Here is a 25,423-nt window from a genome sequence, read left to right as displayed (position 1 = left end):
ATTTATTTTAAAGACATAAGCTACAAAGACAGACAGAAAAATGACAAGAGCAACACAGGTTTGGAAGCTAGAAAGCAGATGTATCAGTGGTAACTGACTTAGCAGATCTGAGGAAGACAGATCCCAAAGTGGCAATGGAGAAATTGAGAACCTAGCTTACATCCCAGAAGCCACGAAAGGTATGGGAACTGGCAGTCTCAGATGCCTCTGGAACTAGGGTGAAGGACAGGCGGAGTAAGGAGCACTAGAGTCAGAACTGCTCTAGAAGTTAAGTTAGATCATTGGCTTCTCTTCCGTCACCCACACAGGCCGTTGCTGCTGGACATCTTGGCTTTTAGATTTTACCCTTCAGACAGTAGATTAGAAAACAATTCCCTGAAAACATGAGCAACCAAAGGACAAATATATTCCCTGATAAATAATACACCCAGACCACCTACAGTGAAACACAGAGTCATCAAGGCCTACCCATGCTCCCTGATCCTCCCATCTGTGTTTAGCCTATCACACTTAATCATGAGCAGACAGTGAAGAATTACAAGACACAGAAGGAGAACCTTTAACATGGGAGATTTATTCCAACACAAAACGAAACAAAAACTTGAAGGAAACATTATGCAGGAAGAAGAAAACTTGCAAAAAAAGAAGTAAACAATTACTAGTATCCTCAGTTGAAGATATAGAATCCATTAAACAAGAACAGGATGTTATACAAATGAGTCACTGACGTGACAAATCAGAACTCGCAGAAATTCAAAGCATGATCCACAAAGTAAAGACCTTAACAGATGGATTGCAGGACAAAGTTAAGGGATCTCCAAAAAAGTAGAGCAAAAAAATACAGAACTGAAAAGTAAAGATTAGAACATTTGGAAACCAGGCAAGAGGTCCAGAAGGAAAGAACAGAGAAGATGGAAGGGAATAAAATCATCACTGAAATAGTTCAAGATGATTTCCCAGAACTGAAAGACATGAGTTGCCCGACAGAAATGACCCATTAAATGCTTAGGACATTAGGTGAAAATAAACCTACTCCAAGGTGCAGCACTATGATGTTTCAGAACACTGGGGACAAGGAGAAGCCTGTCTGTTTTTTCTAGGGAGAAAGTCACACACATGGAATTAAGAATGAGAGTTACTCGGACTTCCCTCTGAGCAGCAGCCCTGGAAGTAAGGTGGTCCAGTTGTACCTTCAAAATTTGGAAAAAAAAGAAATTCCAACCTAGAATTCTGTTCTTAATCAAACTGTCAACAGGTCTGAGGATAATAAGGATACTCTTCATGATGTCAAAAAATTAGCTTTCACTGTAATCTTTCTCATGAAGCCCCTAGAAGGTGTGCTTCACCAGAATGAGAAAGTAAACTGATGAAGAGGAAGACCAGGAAACAGGACTTTTAATACGGTAAAGAGGCAAAGGGAGTTCACGGGAGGATGGTGAATGAAGATCCCAGGGTGTCCCATGTGCAGGATGGTGAATGAAGATCCCAGGATGTCACATGTGCAGGATGGTGAATGAAGATCCCAGGGTGTCACATGTGCAGGATGGTGAATGAAGATCCCAGGGTGTCCCATGTGATTATGTGACGGGTACTGAGTCCATACTCGTAGTGGCCGTGACGCATGACATGTTGAGGGTAGTCAGTGCTAAGATCCCTGCTGACATGTTTCCTCTGTTAACTAGTGGACAGAACGCTGGAGTAGGTCTGACCCCAAGGCTTTATTGTTTTACTGTGGTAAGAACATTTAACACGAGATCTACCCTCTTAGCACATGTTTGGGTGTACAATGTGGTGTTGATAACCACAGGCACAATGCTGTACACTGGGTCTCTAGAACTTACTCATCTTGTGTAACTGAAACCTCATACCCATGAACAGCAACTCCCCATGTCCCCCTCGCTGACCCAAATTTTCATCTGTATTCTGCTGGCTGTATAGTACCTGTATGCTTAAGAGGCTCCTGCTGTTGTCTGTATGCCTGGCTGCTTGATTTAACTGAGGATACTCATTTCATTTCACAGAAATGTTCTTTTGTGACCTGTCCATGAGAACTAGACGTAGGTCATGGTACGCCTAGGAGCCAGATATACACAGCAGCCTACTCACTTTGACCGTGTCTCTGCCAGATTCCAGTACCAGGTCCCCTCCAGCCAGCCAGATGCTCTGGTTGGGATGAACCCTGTGCTTTGCAGTATTTGGTCGTGACTTTACTGCTGACAGGCTGGAAAGGGCTGGTGCCAACGCTCAGGGAAGCTGAGCAGCCAGGCCGACACGGAGACCCTGCTGCTATTACCTTGTGGGCCATTTATCCAATAGTGGCCATATTGTTAGGTTTGTGCTTGCTACTCAGTTTTTCAAAAACATACGATACATAGTTTAGTGATTTGTACTATATAGGTAGTAAAGCAAAGAAAGGGCATACTTACATAAATGGTTATTTCTGAGAGAGGGACGTGGTGGGGGATAGGACCAGGGAGGAGCATGTGGGGAGTTGTAAGGGATGGGAGTGTTCTCTGTCTTATCCTGCATATCAGCGTTTGGTACTGTTCCTTAAACAATATGTGTATATTTATATTCTTCAGTATATAGAAGTTCATTATTTTAAAAAGATTAGAAATGCCACTTTCCTTAAAAAAAACAAATGGGTATGATGGCAGGAAAATCAATGTGCTATATTTATATGAAAACTTGTATTTACAGATTGGTAAATTATAGTTTACCAATAATAAACAATATAGTAAATTATAATGCATATAGTTTATGCATTATAAATTTTTTTCCCTTAAAGGTCTTCCTGTAAAAACAAAAAGCAAACAAACCAAAAAAGAAAACAACCTTTCCATGTGTTTTCCTTTCTTCCCCACCAGAATAACTTTGTCCATCCTTACTCAGCAGTGTATGTACGTGGGAAATCTCCGAATGTTAGAACTGTCGGAAATGCAGCAGTGGTTACACAGTGGCCCATCCAGGGTCGGTAGGGCTAGCAAGAGTTGTGTCCTTTATTTGGTTTCCCTTTATAACGTTGGCATCTGGAAATTACAAGTGCCTGTAAAGTTTTCTTTGCCTTAAAACATTCTTTTAACAAGTTTTGAGCACATATTGGAAAGGAGTAGTACTGATAAACTGGATTTCTTATATATTATTAAACACTGTCCACTAAAATTAATGTCAGTTTTACCTAATCAGTAGTGACAATTGAGCATTTCTCATTTGTATTTCTTGGAAGTTTACATAAGCTATATATTAAATCTTAGAGCAAACCAATGGCAAAGGAGGCCAAAGTTAAATTATTTGCTTTTTTTAAGGAGAGAGACATAATAAACATGTTTATTGTGCTGGTGCTACTAATCCAATAAAGAGTAAACATATTGTAGGAAAAAGGGAATAATTGACATTGTTATCTGTTAGCTTGAACACTGTTCTAGTAAGCTTTCTAGAAATCTGTGTTTAATACATACATTGGCATTAAAAAATCCGTAGCTAAATATATATATATATTTTTTTTTTTTAATGCAGAACTACTTTGAAAGAACATTTGAGAATCCATAGTGGAGAAAAGCCTCATCTTTGTAGTATTTGTGGGCAAAGTTTTCGTCATGGAAGCTCATACAGGTAGGTCAAGCCATTTTTTTCCCCAATATTAGGTACGATAAAATTATATCTCCACTTTAACTCTCTTTTCTTATCATTGCGTTAGTTGTTTGATGAATTAAAACATGTTTCAGCACTTGTGATAAGCAAAGTTGTGCAGAAGACTGTAGACTTTTGCCCCTACCTTTTAATATTCATTTTGTAGTATAAAATATTTTAAAATATTTCCTCATGACTAAGTTTGGTGAATGCTTTACTAAGTCATTGTCATTTAAATATTTCATTATTTTTCTCTGAATCAAAATTCATGAAAACTCTGGTGTTCTAAAGTTGGTGTATTTTTTCAGTACTAATTATCAAAGAATATTTTGATGTGAAAATATGACAAAATTGAAAATTCCAGGATTCTCAGTGTTAGAATGTTTTCTGAGTAATATTTGTAACTTACGTAATATTTGTATAGCTGAGTGCTGACTACATTTGCAATTTATGAAAAGTTTTTAAATGAATAAATAATAGATTACTTACTGTGAGATATGTATACAATTTCAAATTTTGTTAATATTCTTAAGAATCTAGTTTTTACACTATCATTTCTTACTTACCTCTTTTTAAGTTTAAACAGAATGTTTCCCCTTTAGATGTAGTCCAGTCCATTTACTGGTTTTAGTCATAGGGGAATCAATACCTGTTTGGACAACTTGAATGGGAAGGCTGTTCATTTCACTAGGATGTATTGATATATAGTTGGAGGATTGTGGGGATAAAAGTAATTCAAATTAAATGAATTTTAATAACCTATTATAATAACCTTTTATAATCTGTTTTTGGGTGACTATGAAATGAGCCACACTTTATTTGTTTAGTGTGAAGAAAAGTAGTAAAATGTGATTGTCAGAAAGTTGATTACTTATTAAATTTGCTGAGTTCTCAACTGTCAGTGTATAAGTGGTGTCAGTTGTCCAGAATAGGATTAATCCTTAGTAATTTGCTATCATCATATGTTTAAGTCACTTGTGCACTTACCCCCTGTGTCCGATTCTAATTCCATCTGATTCAGTCCTCCTTTTGCTCCCTCTGCAACATCGGCTGACGCCCCTAGACATTTGGTAGGTTCCCAGAAGCAGATTTAGGATCTTAAAGTCAGGAAGGAGTATCATCCAGAGGTCGTGGGAGCCTGTGCAGATGTTGAAGTGCTGCTTTGAAACTGGTGAGTGGGAGCCCTGGAGTCAGGTGGTGAAAGTGGGAAGGACCCTGAAAGTCAGAAATGGAGCAAATAATGGGTGAGCGTGGTTGAGTAAGCAGCCAGCTCTTGTTATTTAGAGTTAACCAAGTTTTTTCCTTCTGTGTCACTAGTGTCAATGGGCTTCAATTTTTTTTTTCCTTCTGTGTCACTAGTGTCAATGGGCTTCAATTTTTTTTCTTTATAGACTTCACTTACGAGTACATCACGACGATAAAAGGTATGAGTGCGATGAATGTGGGAAAACGTTCATCCGTCACGATCACCTTACAAAGCACAAGAAAATACATTCAGGTGAGGCGCGTTTTGTAATGATGTTTCCAAGATCCTTTTCAAAAACACCTGAAAACCACATCATGTTTATTTTGGCTGTAATTTAAGTGATTTGGTCACCTCTTTGTAATGCTGATTGTAAAAACCTTTTTTAAAAAGCATCTGAAAGAGACATAATTTTGTGACATGTTTTTTGGTCACTGTAATTTTAATCATTTGGTTACCCTTTATGACCACGAACTGTATTTTAAAATTTGTTTTAATCAAATTCTCAAGGTTTGCATTTTGCATATTATGTAGATATGTGCAGTAATTACTATTGGCACTTCTTTGAAGGAAGAAGCCAAGATAATATTTCTCATTTTGATTGGATTTGAAAGAAGTTAGCAAAACTTGGATGCTTGAAGAGAGTTATTATAATTGGGGTGTTAAAGTTGATGTACTAGTGAATTTTTGAAGCCCTGTCTTTGGAAGAGTACCTTAATAATCCTGATCAATTTCAGATCTTTATTCTGTATTTATAATTTTTATACTCTGGGGATTCATTTCATATTTTCCTCTCAGATTGATGTTCAGGAAGTGCTAAAAGAGCCACCTATATGAGCACAATAATGGGAAAGAGCCATCTCTATGAGCCCAGTAGAACAGGTGATTATTATTATTATTTTAAACATAATTAAAATATAAAGTATGCAACAGATATAACATTTTCTTAAATGACCCCAATGAGGCAGGTTGCGGTTGTTATAGCCACTTTTAAGAGATGTTGAAGGTCTGATGACTTTCTCACTGGAATTGCGCATTTCCATTTTCAGGAGAATTCTAAATTCCTAATCCCAGAGGTCACATGGTTTAATTGCACACGGGTGTTAAGTTGAGACTGGTTTTTAAAGGCCAAGCCTTTGTAACTGGATATAAGAATAGAGATGACATGGGGCTTCCCTGGTGGTGCAGTGGTTGAGAGTCTGCCTGCCAGTGCAGGGGACATGGGTTCGTGCCCCGGTCCGGGAGGATCCCACGTGCCCCGGAGCGGCTGGGCCGTTGAACCATGGCCGCTGGGCCTGCGCGTCCGGAGCCTGTGCTCCGCGGTAGGAGAGGCTGCAACAGAGAGAGGCCCGCATACCGCAAAAAAAAAAAAAAAAAAAAAAAAAAAAAAAAAAAAAGAATAGAGATGACAAATTGGACTCATCTAGAATTTTCCTTTATATTTGTATTTTGGCTCATTGCAAATGTAAGAAATCCCCACAGATGAAAAATCTTTTAAAAGTAAAGCACAAAGATCTGAAAATGTTCAGGTCCTTTTTATAAACATAAGACAGCCTCATCTTAAGTGTACGTTCATTTGAGGTGTTTGATATCCAGACTTACATATTCCTAAAACACATCCTGAGTTTTGAAGTCCTTTCATTTATCTTACTCTGTTACACTGAATGTCAGGGTTTGAAGTGTACAGCAAAAGGCTACCTATTCCTTCTCCAAGTGGGGAGGAGGCTTCACACCCATAAAAATAAGTACAGAGTCATTGAAGGAAGATATTTGAGTAAGAATATAAGGCAAACAGCCCAGATAAAGGGTGGCTTTACCTTCCTGGTATATGTTTTCTACCGTGTTATCTTACTGTTGGATAATTTGTTTCTGGGGATAAAAAAAAAATTGAAATGCACCTTATAACGAAAATATTTGGGTCTTTAAGGTGAGAAGGCTCATCAGTGTGAAGAATGTGGAAAATGCTTTGGTCGTAGGGATCATCTCACTGTCCATTACAAAAGTGTACACCTTGGAGAGAAAGTGTGGCAAAAGTAAGTGAAAAGGCAGAGTTTCTCATCATCATTACCTTGATAAGTCTGGGTTGGAGGAAAGTTGTCTCATAGTTCATTTCATGTAATTGAGGTTGGGTTAATCAGCGATTTTTCTATAGCTTTTCTGCAGACCTAAAGGAATTGAATGTAGCATATTTTTCATACTTGTTTTCGGTTGATTCAAAGGCTAGGAGGAGGTAGACATTGAAGTGAATGACTAGTATAAAATCTTGGCTTTCTTTGGGGATTTCATCTATGTTTGGTTTCAGGGGCTCTTGGAGAGCTAAATATAAATAAACATACTGCCTACATATATTGTCATTAATGTGACAGCAGTTACTGGAAAATATTTGTTGTCAGAATTTAAAGCTCTTTTTATTCACACTAAACATTTAAAATGCTATTTTATTTGAAGGAGGTATGTACTGTCTTTGAACATCAACTTTTTAGCACAGTTTAGATATCCAGGCTTAACTGAGATTAGTTGTTGAGTTTAAAATGTTCAAAGAAGTTCTGTTCTTGGACTAGGTACTTGGAGCAAATGGTAAGTAATAGACTTGGTCTAAGGTGTCAAGAAACTTAGTGTAATGATATGATCAACAAAATACTCATAGTATATGTAAATGTAGTAAATGTTAGGCCAATTTGAAGAAGAGTAAGGAGTGTTGATTTGTATTTCTTTTTTCCATTTTCATGTATTGGTTTATTGTTTCTTTCATTGATTTTGTTCAGTGATACACTCATTGAATCAATGTATTCATTGTAGTCATTGAACTCTTGTATTCACTAGATACAAGGAATGCTGCTAAGTGTTGGGATATAAAGATATACCTGATGCTGTCTGGAGTAGAAAATAAAAACTTCAACATATTGTATAAGTGGGTGGAAAATAGAACTGGAAACTCACTTGCTCCACAGATTCTATAACTGTTTTTCTCAACTCCTTTATACCCTTAAAAATTATTTAGTGCTTCGGGGGCTTTTGTTTATAGAAATTATATAATATAAAAATAACATTATTGTTTAAATAAATTATATAATCATATTAGAAATTAAAATGATTAAAAATTAAGTACTTATTTATTAATTCATTTAAAGTAATAATATACCCATCATGCTAACATGAATAGCCATTTTATGGAAAATAACTACTTTACAGAACAAATACTAAAGAGTGGCATTTTAAAAATATTTATTTTTGGCCGTGCCGGGTCTTAGTTGTGGCATGTGGACTTCTTAGTTGCGACATGCATGCGGATCTTGTTCCCTGAGCAGGGATCGAACCCGGCTCCCTGCATTGGGAGTGCGGACTCTTACCCGCTGGACCACCAGGGAAGTCCCAAGAGTGGCATTGTTTCACATTTTTGTAAGTCTCTTTAATGGCTTCATAGAAGACAGTTGGATTGTCACATGTGCTCTTACGTGTTATTTTGTTTGAAGTAAATGAAGAAAATCTAGCTCACTCAGATACATAGTTGGTAAAACTAGGAGTAGAGGAATATTAAGCCTTCTTAGAAAATTGTGGTTGTTACTCTTTGCTGCCACACCAAAACTAAACCAGTGGTAGTTTCTTCAAGGTAGTTGCAAAGAGGAATCTGAAACAAGATTCATGAAGCTTTCATACTCTTCCATTCAGTCCATTGGTCTATCTTGTGCTCTGAAGTGGATTTTTAACCTACTGTAATATGCATTTGTCATTTGGAAAATAAGGGTTCACTGAGTTATGCAGATTTTCCCAATGTTACCACATTTCACAGTACAGGAACAACAAATCACACTTGTTAACATTGCTTCCAGTCTCTCAGAAGGAGAACTGGGAAGCTGTCAGGATCACAGGGGCAGATGCAAGTTTTCCAAAATTCTTAATTAGCTTGAAAGCTCAAATTTTATCACTGATAACAAATACTGTCAGTTTTTTCCCTTGAAGTGACAGGCTTACTTCATTGAATTTTCAAGAAAATGTCTGCCACCTACTCAAGTCCAGCTGTACTCTGACTTCTGTTTCCTCAAGTGGAATGGTGCTCCGTGAGGGGAGGGATCCCTGGGCTCACAGCGGGTCTCGCGGGCGCCTCGAGCACACAGAGTACCCAGCGTGCAGTAGAGCTTCATGCTTCCCACCTCATCACGAGGTTAGCGGAAAGGCCACAGTGCAAAGGGTGAACTTTAATAAAATTAGTAATTTTACTGCTTTATCACAGTTGTTTTTCTTTCTGTGAGTACATCGTGGTGAAAATGTACAGTGACCATTAGTACATTTCGGTATCACTACCTTGTTTAGAGCTGAGGTACCACCACTTTTACCCACTGTTCCTTTTGCTCTTTAGTGTAAATGTCAACATCGTGAGAAAAGTAAGTCATGTTTAAAGTATGATTTTGAAAATAATTTTGATCTCGTAGACCCTCTGAAAGAGCTTTGGGATCCTCTTCCCACCAGCAGGGCCTCTGACCTATCTGCTGGCCTAGATACTTGTGGAACCAGAATCTGTATTCTCCATGCTCTGCAAGGGCTGCTAAGGGTAGATCTAGAATATGGAGCCTTACGATCATTTCGTGGAACCAACACTTACTTCTAAGAGATAAAAAGCCATTGAAGATTTTAAACAAGAGGATGACATAATTGGATTTGTATTTTAGGTACATCACTCTTATTGATGTATGGAAGCTGGATTAGTGGTGGATAAATCTGGAGGCAAGTAGATCAACCAGTTAGAAGGCTGTTATAATCTAGGAAAAAGATGGTGAGGACCTAAACTAGGCAGTAGCGTTAATAATGAACAGTGGAAGGTACTTATTTGACCAATATTTAGGCCTTTATTGAGGGAATGGGAGCAGTCACAGGTGATTCCTCTTTCCGAGGAATTCCTGTTTCCAAGTGAGTGGTTGATTGATACCAGCCACTGAGTTAGAGAATATAACATAGGGAGATGATGAGTTTGGTGTATATTGACTTTGAGATGCTCAGTGCACACTGAAACATAAAATCCGATAGGTGGATAGTAGTCTACCTCTCAGAAGTGAAGTCTGGGCTGTGTATAAAGAATTACATGTGAGCACTTTATGTGCAGATTATTCAAGGAGAGAACGTGGAGAGTGATGAAGACTAGCACCCGCCCCCCAACCAGTCATTTTCAAATGTCTCTTCTAAATATTTTTAAATGGTGACTCCTTCAGTATCCTCTCCTTCACTTTCTGTTCACTGTTGTAAGCTGTTGGGATGTGACCTCTGACCTTACTATCCCTCTCCAGTTGCTATCAGTAGGAGTCTCTTATTGCCAAATCCAGTAGACATGTTTAAATCCCTTTCATACTAGGCATCTCTGCTCCATGTGGAACTGTGTATCACTCCTGCCCTGAAAATCTCTGCTCTTCAGCATCTGTGTGAGAATGGAGAGATATATACATAGAGCCTGACCCATGCAGGTCCTTGTAGATTTTATCTTTTTCCTACATACACTGTGAGACAGTTTGTGTTTTGAGCATATCTGTGTTTAAAATGTCACTCTGTCCATAGTACAGACCAAGATTTCTTAGCCACAATACTACTGACATTGGGGCCTGGTCATTCTTTGTTGTGGGGTCGTCCTGTGCATTGTGGGATGTTTATCAGCATCCCTGGCCTCCACCCACTAGATGGCAGTGGCCAGTAGCACCTGCCTACCCCTAGTTGTGAGAACCAAAAATGTCTTCAGGCATTGCCACATGTCCCAGGGGGGTCAAAACTGCCCCTAGTTGAGTTACCACTGCTGCTTTCTCTATGTGCCCGTGGGAGCCCTGTTTGTATCTCTGTATTTAACATGGATATACATGGAATAAGATAAGCCAGGCATACAGGTTGCAAGTCTTTTGCTAAGTTTATCAATGACACTCCCAGTTCACTAAATCCACATTATCTTTTTAAATGTCCATTTCATCAAGTAGAAGTAAGTTCCTAGAAGACAGAGCCTTGCATGGTGTCTCTGTAGCTACTTTGTAAATGTAGAGTTGGATGAATTGAAAAGTGAGAATGGCATTTGAAACCTTAGGCATACTATTGCTATTTAATATTAGTAACAACATGCTAAATATTCCAGTAACACTCAGTGGATATGTTAAGGCCAGCTGTTTTCTAGAACATTATGGTAGCCTGTGTTTGATTTGTTTTTCCGTGTACTCATTAGAAGTGAATTGCTTCCAAGGTGAGATGATATGGCTTTCCTAGTAACTATCACTTAAATGCTAATCATTTTACAAATATATTAATCCTAACAACTAAATTTTTGAGTTTAGGATTGTTTAACTCACAAGTACATACTCAGGCACTACACTTTGCTTCTAAGTTAACTTCTGAGTAATTTATAGCTTTTTATGTCTATTAATCTACAATAAAAATAAAAGACTGGTATCTCATTCTTTTTTACTTAGGTGTAAAATTTATTTTAAGTTTATAATATTTATTTGTTATAAAGAGTACCTACCGAGGAAAAGTGTCCCCTTTTGATGAATGCAGATTTTGAGACTGCTGCAGTTTCATTTTTGCATCTATTTTAACGAAGGTACAATTTATATACAGAAAAATTCACTCTTTTTAGTGTGTAGTTCTGCAGGTTTTGACAAATGCATGCAGTCATGTAATCATTACCATAAGTTGAGACACAGAACAGATCTATATCACCCCTGAAATGTCCACCTTTGTACCTTTGTAGTCAACCCCCTTTCACCCCTCTCATTGATTTTTTTTTTTCTGTCCCTACAATTTTTCCTTTGGTATTTTTTAACAGAAAATAATAATACAAAAGTTTGCTGATTTAAAACTTAAAATTAAGCAGTTTAAAGTTGAAAATCTAAGGACATCTTTTATAGATTTATTTGTTGAATATAACTGGAGAAGGAAGAATCAGAGATAAGGTTGATACTTAAAAAGTATTTCCATGTTCATTTGGAGTTCTATGCTTTACTAATGTGAGAATTATATATGAAGTTATAAGTGAGTTGTAACTTATTTTCATTATGTTATTTATTAAAATTATATTGAAAAGCTCAAACCTTTTTATTTTCTTAGATATAAAGCAACCTTTCATCAGTGTGATGTTTGTAAGAAAATTTTTAAAGGCAAATCAAGTCTGGAAATGCATTTTCGGACACATTCAGGTAAAAAACCTAATGGGTATTTTGTATATATTTTTGTGTAATTATTCAGAAGTGAAATATGGACATTTATACTTTGTTGTTCTTGGTGAAATTGTTTTGTTTTTTCCCCCAGTAAGACTTTTACTTATTAGAATTGATGTCATGAACAGACAATATTCTGATCTACTATTCCATATTATGTAAGCTTCAACACTTTTGAATATCATTTTGTAGAATTTGGGAAAATTTTTTTCCATAGGGAATTTATTCAACTTTTAGTTCTCATCGTCCCCTTTTCTGGTTGTTTTTGGTTCCTCTATATCTATGAGACGCTCTGAAGACATTTCTTTTATTTTCTTCTCTTTTAAAAGAGTAATTCAAATATGACCTCATGGTCCTGTTACCAATTACTGTTTTATATTTATTTATTTATTTATTTTTGGGTGCATTGGGTCTTTGTTGCTGTGTGAAGGCTTTCTCTAGTTGCAGCAAGCAGGGGCTACTCTTCGTTGCAGTGTGCGGGCTTCTCGTGGCTTTTCTTGTTGCAGAGCACGGGCTCTAGGTGTGCGTGCTTCAGTAGTTGTGGCACATGGGCTCAGCAGTTGTGGCTCGCAGGCTCTAGAGTGCAGGCTCAGTAGTTGTGGTACATGGCTTTAGTTGCTCCGTGGCATGTGGGATCCTCCCAGACCAGGGCTTGAACCTGTGTCCCCTGCATTGGCAGGTGGATTCTTAACCACTGTGCCACCAGGAAAGCCCCCAAGTTACTGTTGCATAGCTTTCCTTTTTACATAGTCAGTTGTGATTTATAGTAGAATGATTTGTTGTAATTTATAGGTAGTTATAGTAGAATGATTTGCTTCAGCTGGTTTCCGGAAGTTATTTTCTTAATCTTTCCTTTTTTCCCTTGGCAATGCTACCATATATTGAAACATAGATTGTTGGATTTTTTCCTATATGTTGTCATAGTTCTTGTTTGACTTCTCATGTAAATTAACAATTTTTAAAGCTTTCTTTCCTTCTTTTTAAGAAAGAAACCCATTAATGCATTTATGGCTGCCTTGCTTTATATTTACTTTGGATTTTGTCAAGCTGCTGTTCTGGTAGGGAAAAATAATTGATTTCATAAATATCAGAATTGGAAATAACTGGATTTGGGCAATTTCAATAGCAAAGGATTTCAGTAAAGAATTTATTACTGATATAGTACTGCTGTTAAAAATAAAATTACACCTCTCTCAAAATGAGAAAGTCATAATTTGGGGGGTATATAAATACATAAAAATGTAAAAAATGAGGAAACTATATTAATGCTAGTCTCCACACTAGTTATAAGTAATATGCCTAATAAGCTCATGATTTGAAAAAGATGGTGAACTTACGAAAAGTTAATTTGAAACCACTGATGATTTAAGAATTGTAAAACTACAGGAATTATCTAGAGGAGAAAGTTAATAAGAGCTGGCTTTCTAACTGCATTAAGTTTTTTGAAAACACTGATTTGTAGTAATTAGTTGATGACCAATGACCGTGGAATTCTCAACTCTGGATATCTCAAAGTTAGTTGGAATTAGGGGCAAGTCCTTCTGTCCATTGAAAATTAAGGAAATGAGCTCTGTTACAGAATAAGATAAAGTTTATGGCTGTTATGAAATGAGAGGGAGAAATCATTTGAAGCAGGGGTCAGCCCACTTTTTTGGTAAAGGGCTGGATAGTAAATATTTAAGTTTTTGTGGGCCAGACAGTCTCCATCTCAACCACTCAGCTCTCTGTGGTAACATGAAAGCAGCCATAGAAGGGTATAAATAAATAAATGAATGTGACCACATTCCAGGAAAATGTTATATACCAAAACTGGCAAGAGACTGTATTTGGCTTTCAGGCTATAGTTTGCCACCTCTTGATCTAAAGTGATCAGCAGGCTACCCAGACAGGACTTCACAGAGCAGCTGTTCCAAGAACTGGGTGCTATGCTCCCAAGTCCACTCCTGAGATTTACAGGTCCAGAAACTCAATTTTATATCTGTGCACTAATAGTTATAAGTATTCTGAGGAGTTCTTCAGTAACCACTGGAAGTAGAATCACCAGTGTCAGCTTACTATTAACCTTCTAGAGAATGAGATATTAATGTGTGCTGGCCAAGGTGTCCTTTTCTCTTATCAAGGAAGTAGAGTTGCTAAATTTATTCATCAGAAGGAGAATTGCTAAATGTAGTTATAGAATAAAATTAGGTAATAATTGTATGGAATCATTTATTGAGGAAATGGTGAAGGATACTGAGCCATCTTTCCTGTTCTAACAGTGCACCTCTCTGGTGATGAGAATAATTGTGTTCCCCAGATTCCTTTTCTCTAGTGCAGGTACCCTTAGTGCATTGTCTGTACTGTTAGATTCTTGTTTTTTGGAATCCCCTTGCCGGACTCCCTACAGACTTCTTCTCTTCCATTGTTCCTTCTTTAGAAGAGGTACAAATAACTGATTGGTTTTAGTTTTGGCCAGGTCAGTACCCTTAAGTGCTTCAAATGAATAGATATGATCAGCGCCTAGCCTAGGACTTGTAAATAGTAGGTGCTTAATAAATATTTATTCAAGGAATGAATTTATCATGGTTTCTTACAACTACCCTCTAAACTCATGTATGTTTTCAAACCACACAATTAGAGAAATTCATTGGAAAACGGATATAAGATTTTTTTTCTACAAATGTCTTACTCTCATCTCTTATATGCTTTGCTTGTGTAATCCTCAGAGTAGTAATTATGTCTATTCGGCAGTAGTCTTGTTGAGATGTAATACATTCAGTTAAAATGGGTATAAAGCTGATAAATTTAGGGCTTGATTTTAGACTTGGCAGAATTTTTAAACTGTTTTTTATTGAAGTATAACACATAAAGTACACAAATGAATTTTTATAAATGAGTGCTTCTATGTAACCACCATTCAGACCAGGATGTAGGACATTCAGAACTCCAGAAGCACCCTCCTTGGCCCCTCCCAATCAGTAACCTCCTTGCAAAATAATCATTATTTTGACTTATGTCACCATTAATTAGTCTGTCTGTTTGAACTTCATATAAATGGAATCATACAGTGTGCACTCTTTTGTCTGGTTTCTTTCAGTCATATGTCTATGAGATTCATCCATGGAAGTAGTTTGTTTCTTTTCATTTTCATATGAATATATCAAAATTTATTTATCCGTTGTGCTTTGATAGACACTTGGTTTGTGTTTACTTGGGTCTATTATAAATAAAGCTGCTCTAAAGATTCTTGTCTATGATTTTTCATACACACTGCATTCATTTCTCTTGTGTACATGCCTAGCCCTGGGATTGCTGGCTCATAGGATATGCATATGTTTTACTTTAGTAGATACTACTAACCAGTTTTCCAAGGTAATTGTGACAATTTACCTCCTACCAGTAGTGTATGGTGTATGAGAATTCCAGTTGCTCCACATTTTCACCAATACTTGATAGTGTCTCTTTTTTTAGCCATTCTGTTGGATATGTAGCACTGTCTCAAAGTGGATTTAATTTGCATATCTGTGATGAGTAATGATATTGAGCACCTTTCCATACACTTATTGGTCATTGGATATTCACTTTTATGGAACACATGATTCATTCTTCTGCTGATTTTCTTAAATTGGATTGTCCATCTTTTTCAAATTGATTTATGGGAATTCTTTCTATATTCTGGGTATGAGTTCATTGTTGGATATCTAAATTACAGGTGTCTTCTAGTCTGTGGCTGGCTTTTCCACTCTAGTAATGATATCTTTCAATGACTGAAGGTCCCAAATTTTAAAGAAGTCTTGTATCAAGTTTCTTCTTTCTAGTTAGGTTTATTGTATCCCCTTTAAGAAACTTTTGCCTACCCCAGGGTCATTAATATTTTTTCTTTTACCTTCTGATGATTTATTTTAACTTACATATTTAGATTATGAACTTTATCTTATTTTTGTGTTTATTATTAGGTAAGGTCAAAGTTCTTTGTTTTTTTGACATGTGGTTATCTAGTGGCCCTGGCACCGTTTATTGGAAAGACCATCCTTGCCTCAGAGCATTTCAATGGCCTATTTGTTTTAAGTTAAGTGATCATATATGTGTGGTTTGTTTCTGGACTCTCTTCTGTTCATTGGACTGTTTGTATATTCTTTCACCATTACTATACCATTATAAAGTACTGTGGCTTTTGATATCTTGTAGTGTAAATACTCCAACTTTGTTCTTTTTCATTGTCTTTCTTATTCTTTTTCCTCTATGTTTTCATATGAATTTAGAAACAGCTTATAAATTTCCAAACACAAATACCTTCTAGCTACTTTTGGTTTTTCTTAGCATACAAACTGGCCATCTGTGAATAATCACAGTTTATTTCTCCCTTTTTAAGTCCTTGCATCTCTCTCTCTCTCTCTCTGCCTTATTGCTTTGGTTCATATCATCAGTGGTGTATTGATAGTGGAAATCCTTGTCTCCAGGGAAAAGCTTTCAATGTTTCATTACTAATTATGTTTTTTATAGATTTTTGTAGATACTGTTTTTCAGATAAAGAAATTATCGGGCTTCCCTGGTGGCGCAGTGGTTGAGAGTCCGCCTGCCGATTCAGGGGACGCGGGTTCGTGCCCCGGTCTGGGAGGGTCCCACATGCCGCGGAGTGGCTGGGCCCGTGAGCCATGGCCGCTGAGCCTGCGCGTCCGGAGCCTGCGCTCCGCAACGGGAGAGGCCACAACAGTGAGAGGCCCGCGTACCGCAAAAAAAAAAAGAAATTATCATCTGTTCCTAGTTTAGTTAGAGTATTTGTCATGAATAGGTGTTGAATTTTATCAGATTTTTCCCTGCTTTTATTGAGGTGATTATATATTTGTTCTTTATTATTGTGATAAAATACATTGATTTTTGTTTTATTTTGTTTTTGTTTGGGGTTTTTTTTTTTTTTTTTGGTCTATGGTCATGAGACATATTGTCTATTTTTTTTTCCTTGTTATGTCCACTTGTTTTCTTTGGAGAAAGATTTCAATTAAAGATTCCTTAATAGTTTCAGAGCTGTCAGATTTTCAATTCTTGTTTCATTTTTAAGGAATTTTATTTAATCTAAAATATAAAATCTATTGGCAAAATTCGGAGTATTATTTATCTTTTAATGATTATAGGATCTTTAGTGATAACCTTATTTTATTCCTATTGGTAATTTGTTTTTTCTTTCTAGAGATTTGTTGATTTTATTAATCTTTCAAAAAACTACTAGATTTTGTTGATTTTTTTTTCTCTTTTATATTTGTTGTATATTTCTTTTCTGCTTTTCTCTTTTTTATTCTTTCTATTTTATTTGGGTTTAATTTCTGTCTTTCCCTATCTTCTTTATATAGATGCCTAACTTAATTAAATTTGGCATTTCTTATTTTTTATTATACATATTTTAAAGTTCTAAACACTGCTTTAGTTACAGTTCACAACTCATTTTATATTTTATGTTTTCATTAGAATTCAGTTAAAAATAGTTTTTAATGTCTTCTGATTTATTCTCTCATTTGTGTTTTATTTTAAATTGTACTGTATTGCCCAATTCCTAAATATTTGGGGATTTCTAAGTATTTTTATGTTACTAATGTCTAGCTTAATTCCACTTTTGTCAGAGAATGTATTTTATTCAAATATTCTGCATTCTAATATGATATGTTTTTCTACTTATTCTATAAGTTACTGAGAGCTATATGTTAAAATCTCTAACCTAACTGTTGATTATAAATTATCTATTTTTCATTTTGAGTTCTTCAGTTTTTTGCCTTATATATTTTGAGGCTGTGTTATTAGCTATGTACAGATGGTTATATCTCACTGTTGATGGTCCTTTATATCATTGTAAAATGTCCCTTTTTATGCTGGGATAAAGGACCAGCTCTCTTTTGGATAATATTTATGTGGTATTTTTTTCTTTTTATTTTCAGTCCTTATATGGGCCTGTATTTAAGATGTGTGTCTTTGGAGTATTATTTTATTATGATAACCTCTTTTAATCAGGATGTTTAGTTCATTTAAATGTCACATGATTTCTCATTTATTTGGGTTCAAATCTGTCATCATGCTATTTGTCTCATCTGTTTCGTGATGCTTTCTTTTTCTTGTCTTCATTTCCTTGTAATTATGAAGTATTTTTATTACCGATTTTCCCTCAGTTTACTTGTTAATTGTATGTTCTTTCAGTATTAGTAGTCACCTTGAAGATCACAACATGTGTTCTTCTAAAATTATTAGTCTATCTTAAATTAGTTCTTGACCCCTTTTCTAGACAATTCAAAGACCTTATGACACCTCATCTCTCTCAGCCTTTACGTGTTATGTGTATTTTCATTTTACATATACTTTAAACCATGTAAAACATTATTATTTTGTTTGTTTGTTTGCTTTAAATAACTCATTTATTTTTAACCATATTTACCCTCCACTCCTTCCTTCATGACCATTTTCCTTCTTCATGTAGGATTCCCTTTTGTGCATATCTGCTGGCCCCAAATTCTCTTAGGTTTTGATTGTCCGAAAATGTTATTTTACTTTATGGAGACTATTTGGCTGACTATAGAATTTACATTAGCAGTTATTTTTCTTTCAGTATTTTAAATGTGTCATTTTTTTCCTCTTTGACCTTCTCTAGTGTTTGTTGAAAAATATACTGGCAGTCTTATTGTTGCTCATTTAAGAGAAATCTCTCTTTAATTCACTGCTTTTTAAGATTTTTCTGTCTTTGATTTTCAGTAGTTTTATTATAGTGTGCCCAGATGTGTTTTTGGGGTTGTTTTTTTTTTTTTCTTTCTTTTTGTATTTTGTAAGATGTGTAGAGCTTATTGCATCTATGACTTGTCTTTCATTTAGGAAGATTCTCAGTCAATTTTTCTTTCAAATACTGTTTTTGACCTATACTCCTATTTTCTTTCTGGGACTCCAATTATATGTATGTTAGACTGATCACTTTGTCTTAAGTACCTCTCTCTTGCAAATGGCTTACAATACAAGTTTATGACGTAACAAATCTGTAGGTGAGAAGTGTGACCCAAGCTAAAACCTCAGTGTTGGTAGGGCTCCATTTCTTTCTGGAGGCTCTAGAGGAGAATCTGTTTCCTGCTCATTTGGGTTATTGGTAGAATCGATTCTTTGAGTTGCAGGACCAGGGCCCAGGTTCTAGTTTTTTAACTGGTTGTAAGCTGAGAGCTTTCTCAGCTTCTAGAGGCTGCCACATTCTGTGGGTCCTAGCCTCCTTCTTCCATTTTTAGAACCAGCAGTTCGGGATTGAGTTCTCTTGTCACAGCTCTCTGACCTTTTCATCTTCAGTTATCACTGCTTTTAAAGACCCACGTGATTAGATTGGGCCTACCTGGTTAATCTCCCCACTTCAGGGTCTTTAACCTTAATCATATCTGCCGAGACCCTTTCACCATGTAAGGTAACAAAATCATACTTTTCGGGGATTAGCCAACCACCCTGGCTACTGTAGGAATTTATGTTTCATGGGAGAAAAACAAAAACCAAAAACTGCTGTGTGAGAACCTGACTCAGGAAGAATTGAAAACTGGCCAAGCTTCCTTATTCTTTTTTTTTTTTTTTTTTTTTTTTTTTTTGCGGTACGCGGGCCTCTCACTGTTGTGGCCTCTCCTGTTGCGGAGCACAGGCTCTGGACGCGCAGGCTCAGCGGCCATGGCTCAGGGGCCCAGCTGCTCCACGGCATGTGGGATCTTCCCGGACCGGGGCATGAACCCATGTCCCCTGCATCAGCAGGCGGACTCTCAACCACTGCGCCACCAGGGAAGCCCAAGCTTCCTTATTCTTGATCCTCATCAACTCTCCTTATTGTAACATCAGGCTAGACATTGGTGTTACTACTTCTCATTCTGATCCAAAGAACCAGGTTAATCGAGTTGCTGTTTTAGCTTTTATCCTTCTTGGGTGGGAGGAAATCAAATGCTCTAGTTTACAACTCTTTTAGGGGCTATAGTGGGGAATAATAGCAAGCAAGCAATAATGACAACAGCCTAGGTTTATCAAGTACTTACCATGTGCCAGTGTAATGCTAAGCACTATTATTTCGTTTTCTCATTCAGTCCTTTCACCAAGTCTGTGAGGTAGGTACTGTTATTCCATATAACAGGTGAGGAAGCTGTGCTTAGAAGTTGGGGAGCTTGCTCCAGGTTTGCCTAGTAAATGGTGTAGCTAGAATTCAAACTAAGATCTTTTGGATGTTTGAGCTCATTCTCTTTACCAGTTACTCTACTGTCTCCACTTCGTGATAGCATGCATTACTGCTTTTATTAAGTTCGTGTAAGAATTCCCATGGAAAATTTGCTACTTAATTAAAATCATTGTCTTACCAAGTGACTGTGTTTTACAGTTAATTTCATTTGTGTTCATACAGGTGAAAAACCATACAAGTGTCAAATTTGCAATCAATCTTTTAGAATTAAGAAAACTTTAACAAAACACTTGGTCATTCATTCTGATGCCCGGCCTTTCAACTGTCAGCACTGTAATGCAACATTTAAGCGGAAAGACAAGCTGAAATACCACATTGACCACGTTCATGGCATAAAGTCACCTGATGATCCTCTCAGTGCTTCTGAGGAGAAGCTTGTATCCTTGCCAGTAGAGTACTCATCCGATGATAAAATCTTCCAAACAGAAGCAAAACAATATATGGACCAGCCCAAAGTTTACCCGTCAGAAGCCAAGACTATGTTGCAGAGTGTGTCTGCTGAAGTGTGTGTCCCTGTAACGCTGGTTCCAGTCCAGATGCCTGACACTCAGAGTGACCTGGTGCATCACACCGCCACTCTCCCTCCACCTTCTCACGAGATCTTGTCGCCACAGCAGCCATCCACTGATTACCCACGAGCAGCTGACTTAGCTTTCCTGGAGAAATACACTCTTACTCCTCAGCCTGCAAATATAGTTCATCCAGTCCGACCTGAACAAATGCTAGATCCTAGAGAACAGTCTTATCTTGGAACGTTATTGGGCCTTGATAATGCCACTGCTGTACAAAATATTTCTAATCGTGAGCATCATTCATGAGTAAATCTAAGCACTCCACAGACTTTTTCTGTGGTTACGCGTTAATGGTAGCCTAGAGCTGACAGCTTTTAGTGGGGCTGCTATTTTTTCATTTTCTCTAGTTTCTCAAGTCCTCAGAACCATTTCAAATCAAGAAAAATATGTATCTCTGTTTACTGAACATATGAATATTTGGACGTATTTTGAGGTATAATATTTGAAATGGACATTTTTATGATTTTTTTAAAGGCTAGTGCTAATTTTTAATGGTTTCTCTAACTTTTCAAAACTATTAGCTGTTAACATTATGAGGGTATTTGTTTTTAGTCATCAGTGGAAATTTTTATTCTTCTTTAGTCTCATTCCTCATTTCTCCCTTCCCCATCTTCCAAACAAGTGTTAAGGATGATGTAGTTGTATTCTTTTAAGAAAGAATACAAGAGTATATAGAACTGATAATTGCAACTGTTCCTTATCCTAACTTAAGTGTCATGATTATTTCTTCCAGATTTTTAAAAACTGAAATCAGGAATTTGAATTTATAAGAAAGTCTTGGATAGTTGGGTGTTCTTTTTTCATCCGGCCATAATTTCAGTTTATGACTATCCTTTGGTCTTTTGACAAACTCAAAGCCAGAAAGCTAACTAATGCAGGATTAGCTCATTAAAGGAAATGTAGAATTGAAATAATTACCCAGATGGTTGGTTTTTGCCTGTGCTTCAATTATTGTGAATAAGAAATGCAAATACAGGTCTAGGCATTAAATTACACAAGTTGAAAATGTGTTAAAAGCAAAATATGACAGTTTTAACTAGATATTTTTCAAGGTAAGTTCACCTTATGTATTTTGCCATTTACTTCAGAAACAATAATATATCACAACATATATCTTCATCTTACTATGGGAAGGGCAGTTATAACTAATTAGTGAAAATTTAACAAGCTACTTTTGGTCTCATTTACCTTTGCTAACTGAAACTCTGGGAAATAGAACCTACAGATTTCATATATGATTGTTAGAAAAGGTGCCAAACAAACATAAAATTTGTGTCTAATTGAACTTAATGTTTTTTAATTAAAGGGAACCATTATTTGTATACAGATTTACATGTAATCTAGATCTTTATTTTTGCTTTACACATAAGCCTAATGTCTGTAATTATCCTTGATTTTTATTTTTGTATGAGACAAAAGTTGAGGACTTGGTAAAAGTAAATAGCAGTTGGAGCAAAGCCTCACTGATTAAAATTAAATGAGGAAAAAGTCAGTCAGAATTGTAAAATACCTTTAAAGATGTGCACTTTCCATATTTTCAAGTCAGTTTAAACTTAAACTAGGATGTTTCCTAGTAGAGCTGCTTAAAGGGTTAGAGAATAGGCAGGGTTGATTTATTATTAGCATGTCATTTGTATGTAAACTACTGGAAAATAGCAATTTTAAGAGTTTTCTACTTCAGTTTTGTTTACACTTCTAATTGCTTTAAGCACTTTTTTTGTGTAAAGTCTGGCCCAGCCCTTGTGAAAAAAATCACAAATAAAATAATGAAGTTTTAGTGAATAAAATTTAACCACTTAATAATGTGGAAACTTGTTTCCTGAAGCACTTAAGAAATGAAGGTACTTTACAGGAATACTCACCACACTAATGGAAATAAAACAAAAGAAAAAAAAAAAGTTGAGAATTAGGGCAGTTAACCAAAGTAGCTCATATAAGTAATAAAACCAACCTGAGTTTTGCCTCATTTATTAAAGTTTGGTTATAATTATCCTAGGACCGATAGATACTAGTTATGTATTAATTCTTTATAAAGCATTCTTACTTTTGTGTGGAAATGTTATGTCTGGAGTACTTACATGGTAGAACTTGACTATATGAGGTACTATTATTCTGTCCTTCAAAATGACTTTAAAAAATATATATCTTTATGATTTTTATCATAAAGATCTACAAGACTTAACTAAAAAACTTAGTATGATGAAAAGAAATCATATCTAAAAATGTACCCTGCCTTGCATATAAACCAATGTAGAAAAGTTTGGACTTACAGAAAGGCAAATGGTATATATGTATATGTGTGTGGTATATTATATGTTTGGTAGCAGAAAAAGAGGGTGTTGCGGTGTTGCATTTTCAACATTCAAAAGAATACCTTGCTTTTTGAAGGTATTGACTTTAGGGTTCTTTTAATAATAATCTCCTAATGCTTTAAATATATGATTTGATTGTAGGAATTGGTTTACAGTATAGAACTTTTCTGGAATACATCTCTTATATAAAGTGAAACATAATTATATTTAGTTATTATTGTAGACAACAAACTTGAATAGTAGTTTACTGTTTTATACAATACTTTCACAGTTATCTCATTTAAACCTCATAACCAGCTCTGAAATAGAAATGACATACTGTATTCCCATGTTAGAGATAAAGAATCTGAGGTTAAGTCTACATCATTAATAAGTGGCAGAGCTACTAACAGGGAAAGAAATGGAGCATTAATGAATGCTTACAAGGTGCCGGGCACTGCGTTTTCTCATGTAATCATGAAAACAGTCTGGGAGGTAGGTAGTATAATTCTTATGAAGAAATAGCCTCAGCGGGTGAACAGACAAACACATCTGCCTCTAATTTCCAAATTAGAATATATGAAATTTTACAATTGTGAAAACCTCATGGATTTGAGCAAACTGAATGTATATAAGTTTTTGAAGTTGGCACAAAAAAAATATGAAATGAGGCCTGCTCTTTTCAGTTAACCTTTTGTCACATTGTGATTTGGAGCATCTTGAACAAATGCTCCATTAACTCTAAAACCCATTAATTCTGTAAATTTTATACTTAAAATTTTGAATCTTGCAACTAAGTTTAGCCTCATTCAGAATTTTTTATTTTATGAGCATAATTTATTGTTTTAAATTAATTTTGTAGTTGATAGCAGTTAGCACTTATTATGTAAATTGAATAATTTATCAAATGTAGGAATTTGTTAACCTAATCCATTTTTACTTAAATGCACCAAAGATTTTTAGTAGGTATTAAAATAGTTTAAAAGAATTTAAATTCTTTGTTGTTTGAATAAATATGTGTCCAAAGAAGCACAGTTGAAGTCCTAGGATTATGGATTTTTTTAAAAAATCGTTTGAATACTAAGATTAAATGTTTGTGTTTATATGTATAAAAATGAGAACAGAAGAAAATACTCTGGGAATAGTCATACTGACAAACCAGTTACAAACAAAAATACTCAGTTTTCCTCAGTTTAATTAATTGAATGTTATCTTTTAAGTGGACACTATTAAATGCTAAAATAAGCTTACTTTTTACACTACACTATTAATTAATTTTGCCTTAGAATTTTTTTTAAGACAAGCTGAAGATTTTTTTGTAAGAAACCCCACCTATTTTTTGCAAAGCCTAAAATGCTATTTAAGATTAGGGTTTGTTCTTCATGCCAGCAAGATTTCACCAACAACTGTGAAGGCAGTGATCTTTGCATACTTTTAAGTAACTTAGTCATCTGTTGAAGAGGAGTAGCAAAAATAGTGTTTTAAACTGGTGCTTTATTAAGTGACTTTCTCTAAAGTGATGGTAGATCATGAAGTAGGTACATAAATAATTTTCTGTCAACCTTAAAATTGTCAAAACATCTTTGAGGAGTGACTATAAGCTATTAGTTAAGGGCTAACAAGTATTTAAATGTCATTCATTGCTTTTCACTCTATAATTGCAAACGAATTAAAAACACCATTAACTGGTGTATGTGTGTAAGTTTGTTTGCGTTCTCTTCCTAGCAGATCACTCTGCTGTATCATTGATGGAAAGTCAGACGGGGAGCATCAGCTCTTTGACAGTGTCCTTTTATATATGCCCAGTCTTCTCTGGATTGAATGCTTTGTGCCTTTTCAGTGTGCTATACTTGCTTGGAGTTGACTCTGCTGGCTAGATTGTTTTGGTTAAAAAATGATTGTGGTTTTGTTGTTGTTATGGGTCTTATGTGTGTGTTGCCTGCTGGTCAGGCAACAGTTGTTTTTAGGTTGCTTTATGTTTTTGTAGGAAAATTGGCACCAAGTACTAGTGTGATTTTTTTTTTTTTTTTTTTTAATCTCTACTACTGTGGCCTTTCTAGTTACTGTGAAGCCACTCCTGGGCCTGTCTCTAGATGCTCATTAGAGGAATCTGACAAATAAAGTAAAAAGAGCAGTGTGTCTGCCTCTCCTCCTCCCATCCCCCACCTTTTCTAGTTAATAATCAGTTACCAAACCACCCAGCTCTACACTGAACTGCTTCTTTTTTCAGTTTGCCTAAAACTGAGCCAGAGGTGATGGTTTGAGATGGGTCTCATAAAAAGCAGCAAGATCCCAACCAACAAACA

The 25,423-nt window shown here is 35.9% G+C and overlaps 1 protein-coding gene across 1 annotated transcript in view; it reads left to right on the top strand.

The window, feature by feature from the left end:
• The window catches only part of ZBTB41 (zinc finger and BTB domain containing 41), a 42,524-nt gene extending 19,916 nt beyond the window's left edge, over positions 1 to 22,608 (top strand). The window contains exons 7-11 of the mRNA XM_024764055.1: positions 3,517 to 3,612; positions 5,022 to 5,128; positions 6,801 to 6,906; positions 11,945 to 12,033; positions 20,417 to 22,608. Coding sequence (XP_024619823.1) covers positions 3,517 to 3,612; positions 5,022 to 5,128; positions 6,801 to 6,906; positions 11,945 to 12,033; positions 20,417 to 21,072 — 1,054 coding nt within the window. The 3' untranslated portion in view covers positions 21,073 to 22,608. The remainder of the gene's footprint in view (positions 1 to 3,516; positions 3,613 to 5,021; positions 5,129 to 6,800; positions 6,907 to 11,944; positions 12,034 to 20,416) is intronic.
• Positions 22,609 to 25,423: the final 2,815 nt, after the last annotated feature.

The sequence above is a fragment of the Neophocaena asiaeorientalis genome, unplaced genomic scaffold (assembly GCF_003031525.2).
Source record: "Neophocaena asiaeorientalis asiaeorientalis breed wild unplaced genomic scaffold, Neophocaena_asiaeorientalis_V1.1 scaffold594, whole genome shotgun sequence".
In the NCBI taxonomy this organism is placed as follows: domain Eukaryota; kingdom Metazoa; phylum Chordata; class Mammalia; order Artiodactyla; family Phocoenidae; genus Neophocaena; species Neophocaena asiaeorientalis.
This window is presented reverse-complemented; position numbering and strand designations above follow the sequence as displayed.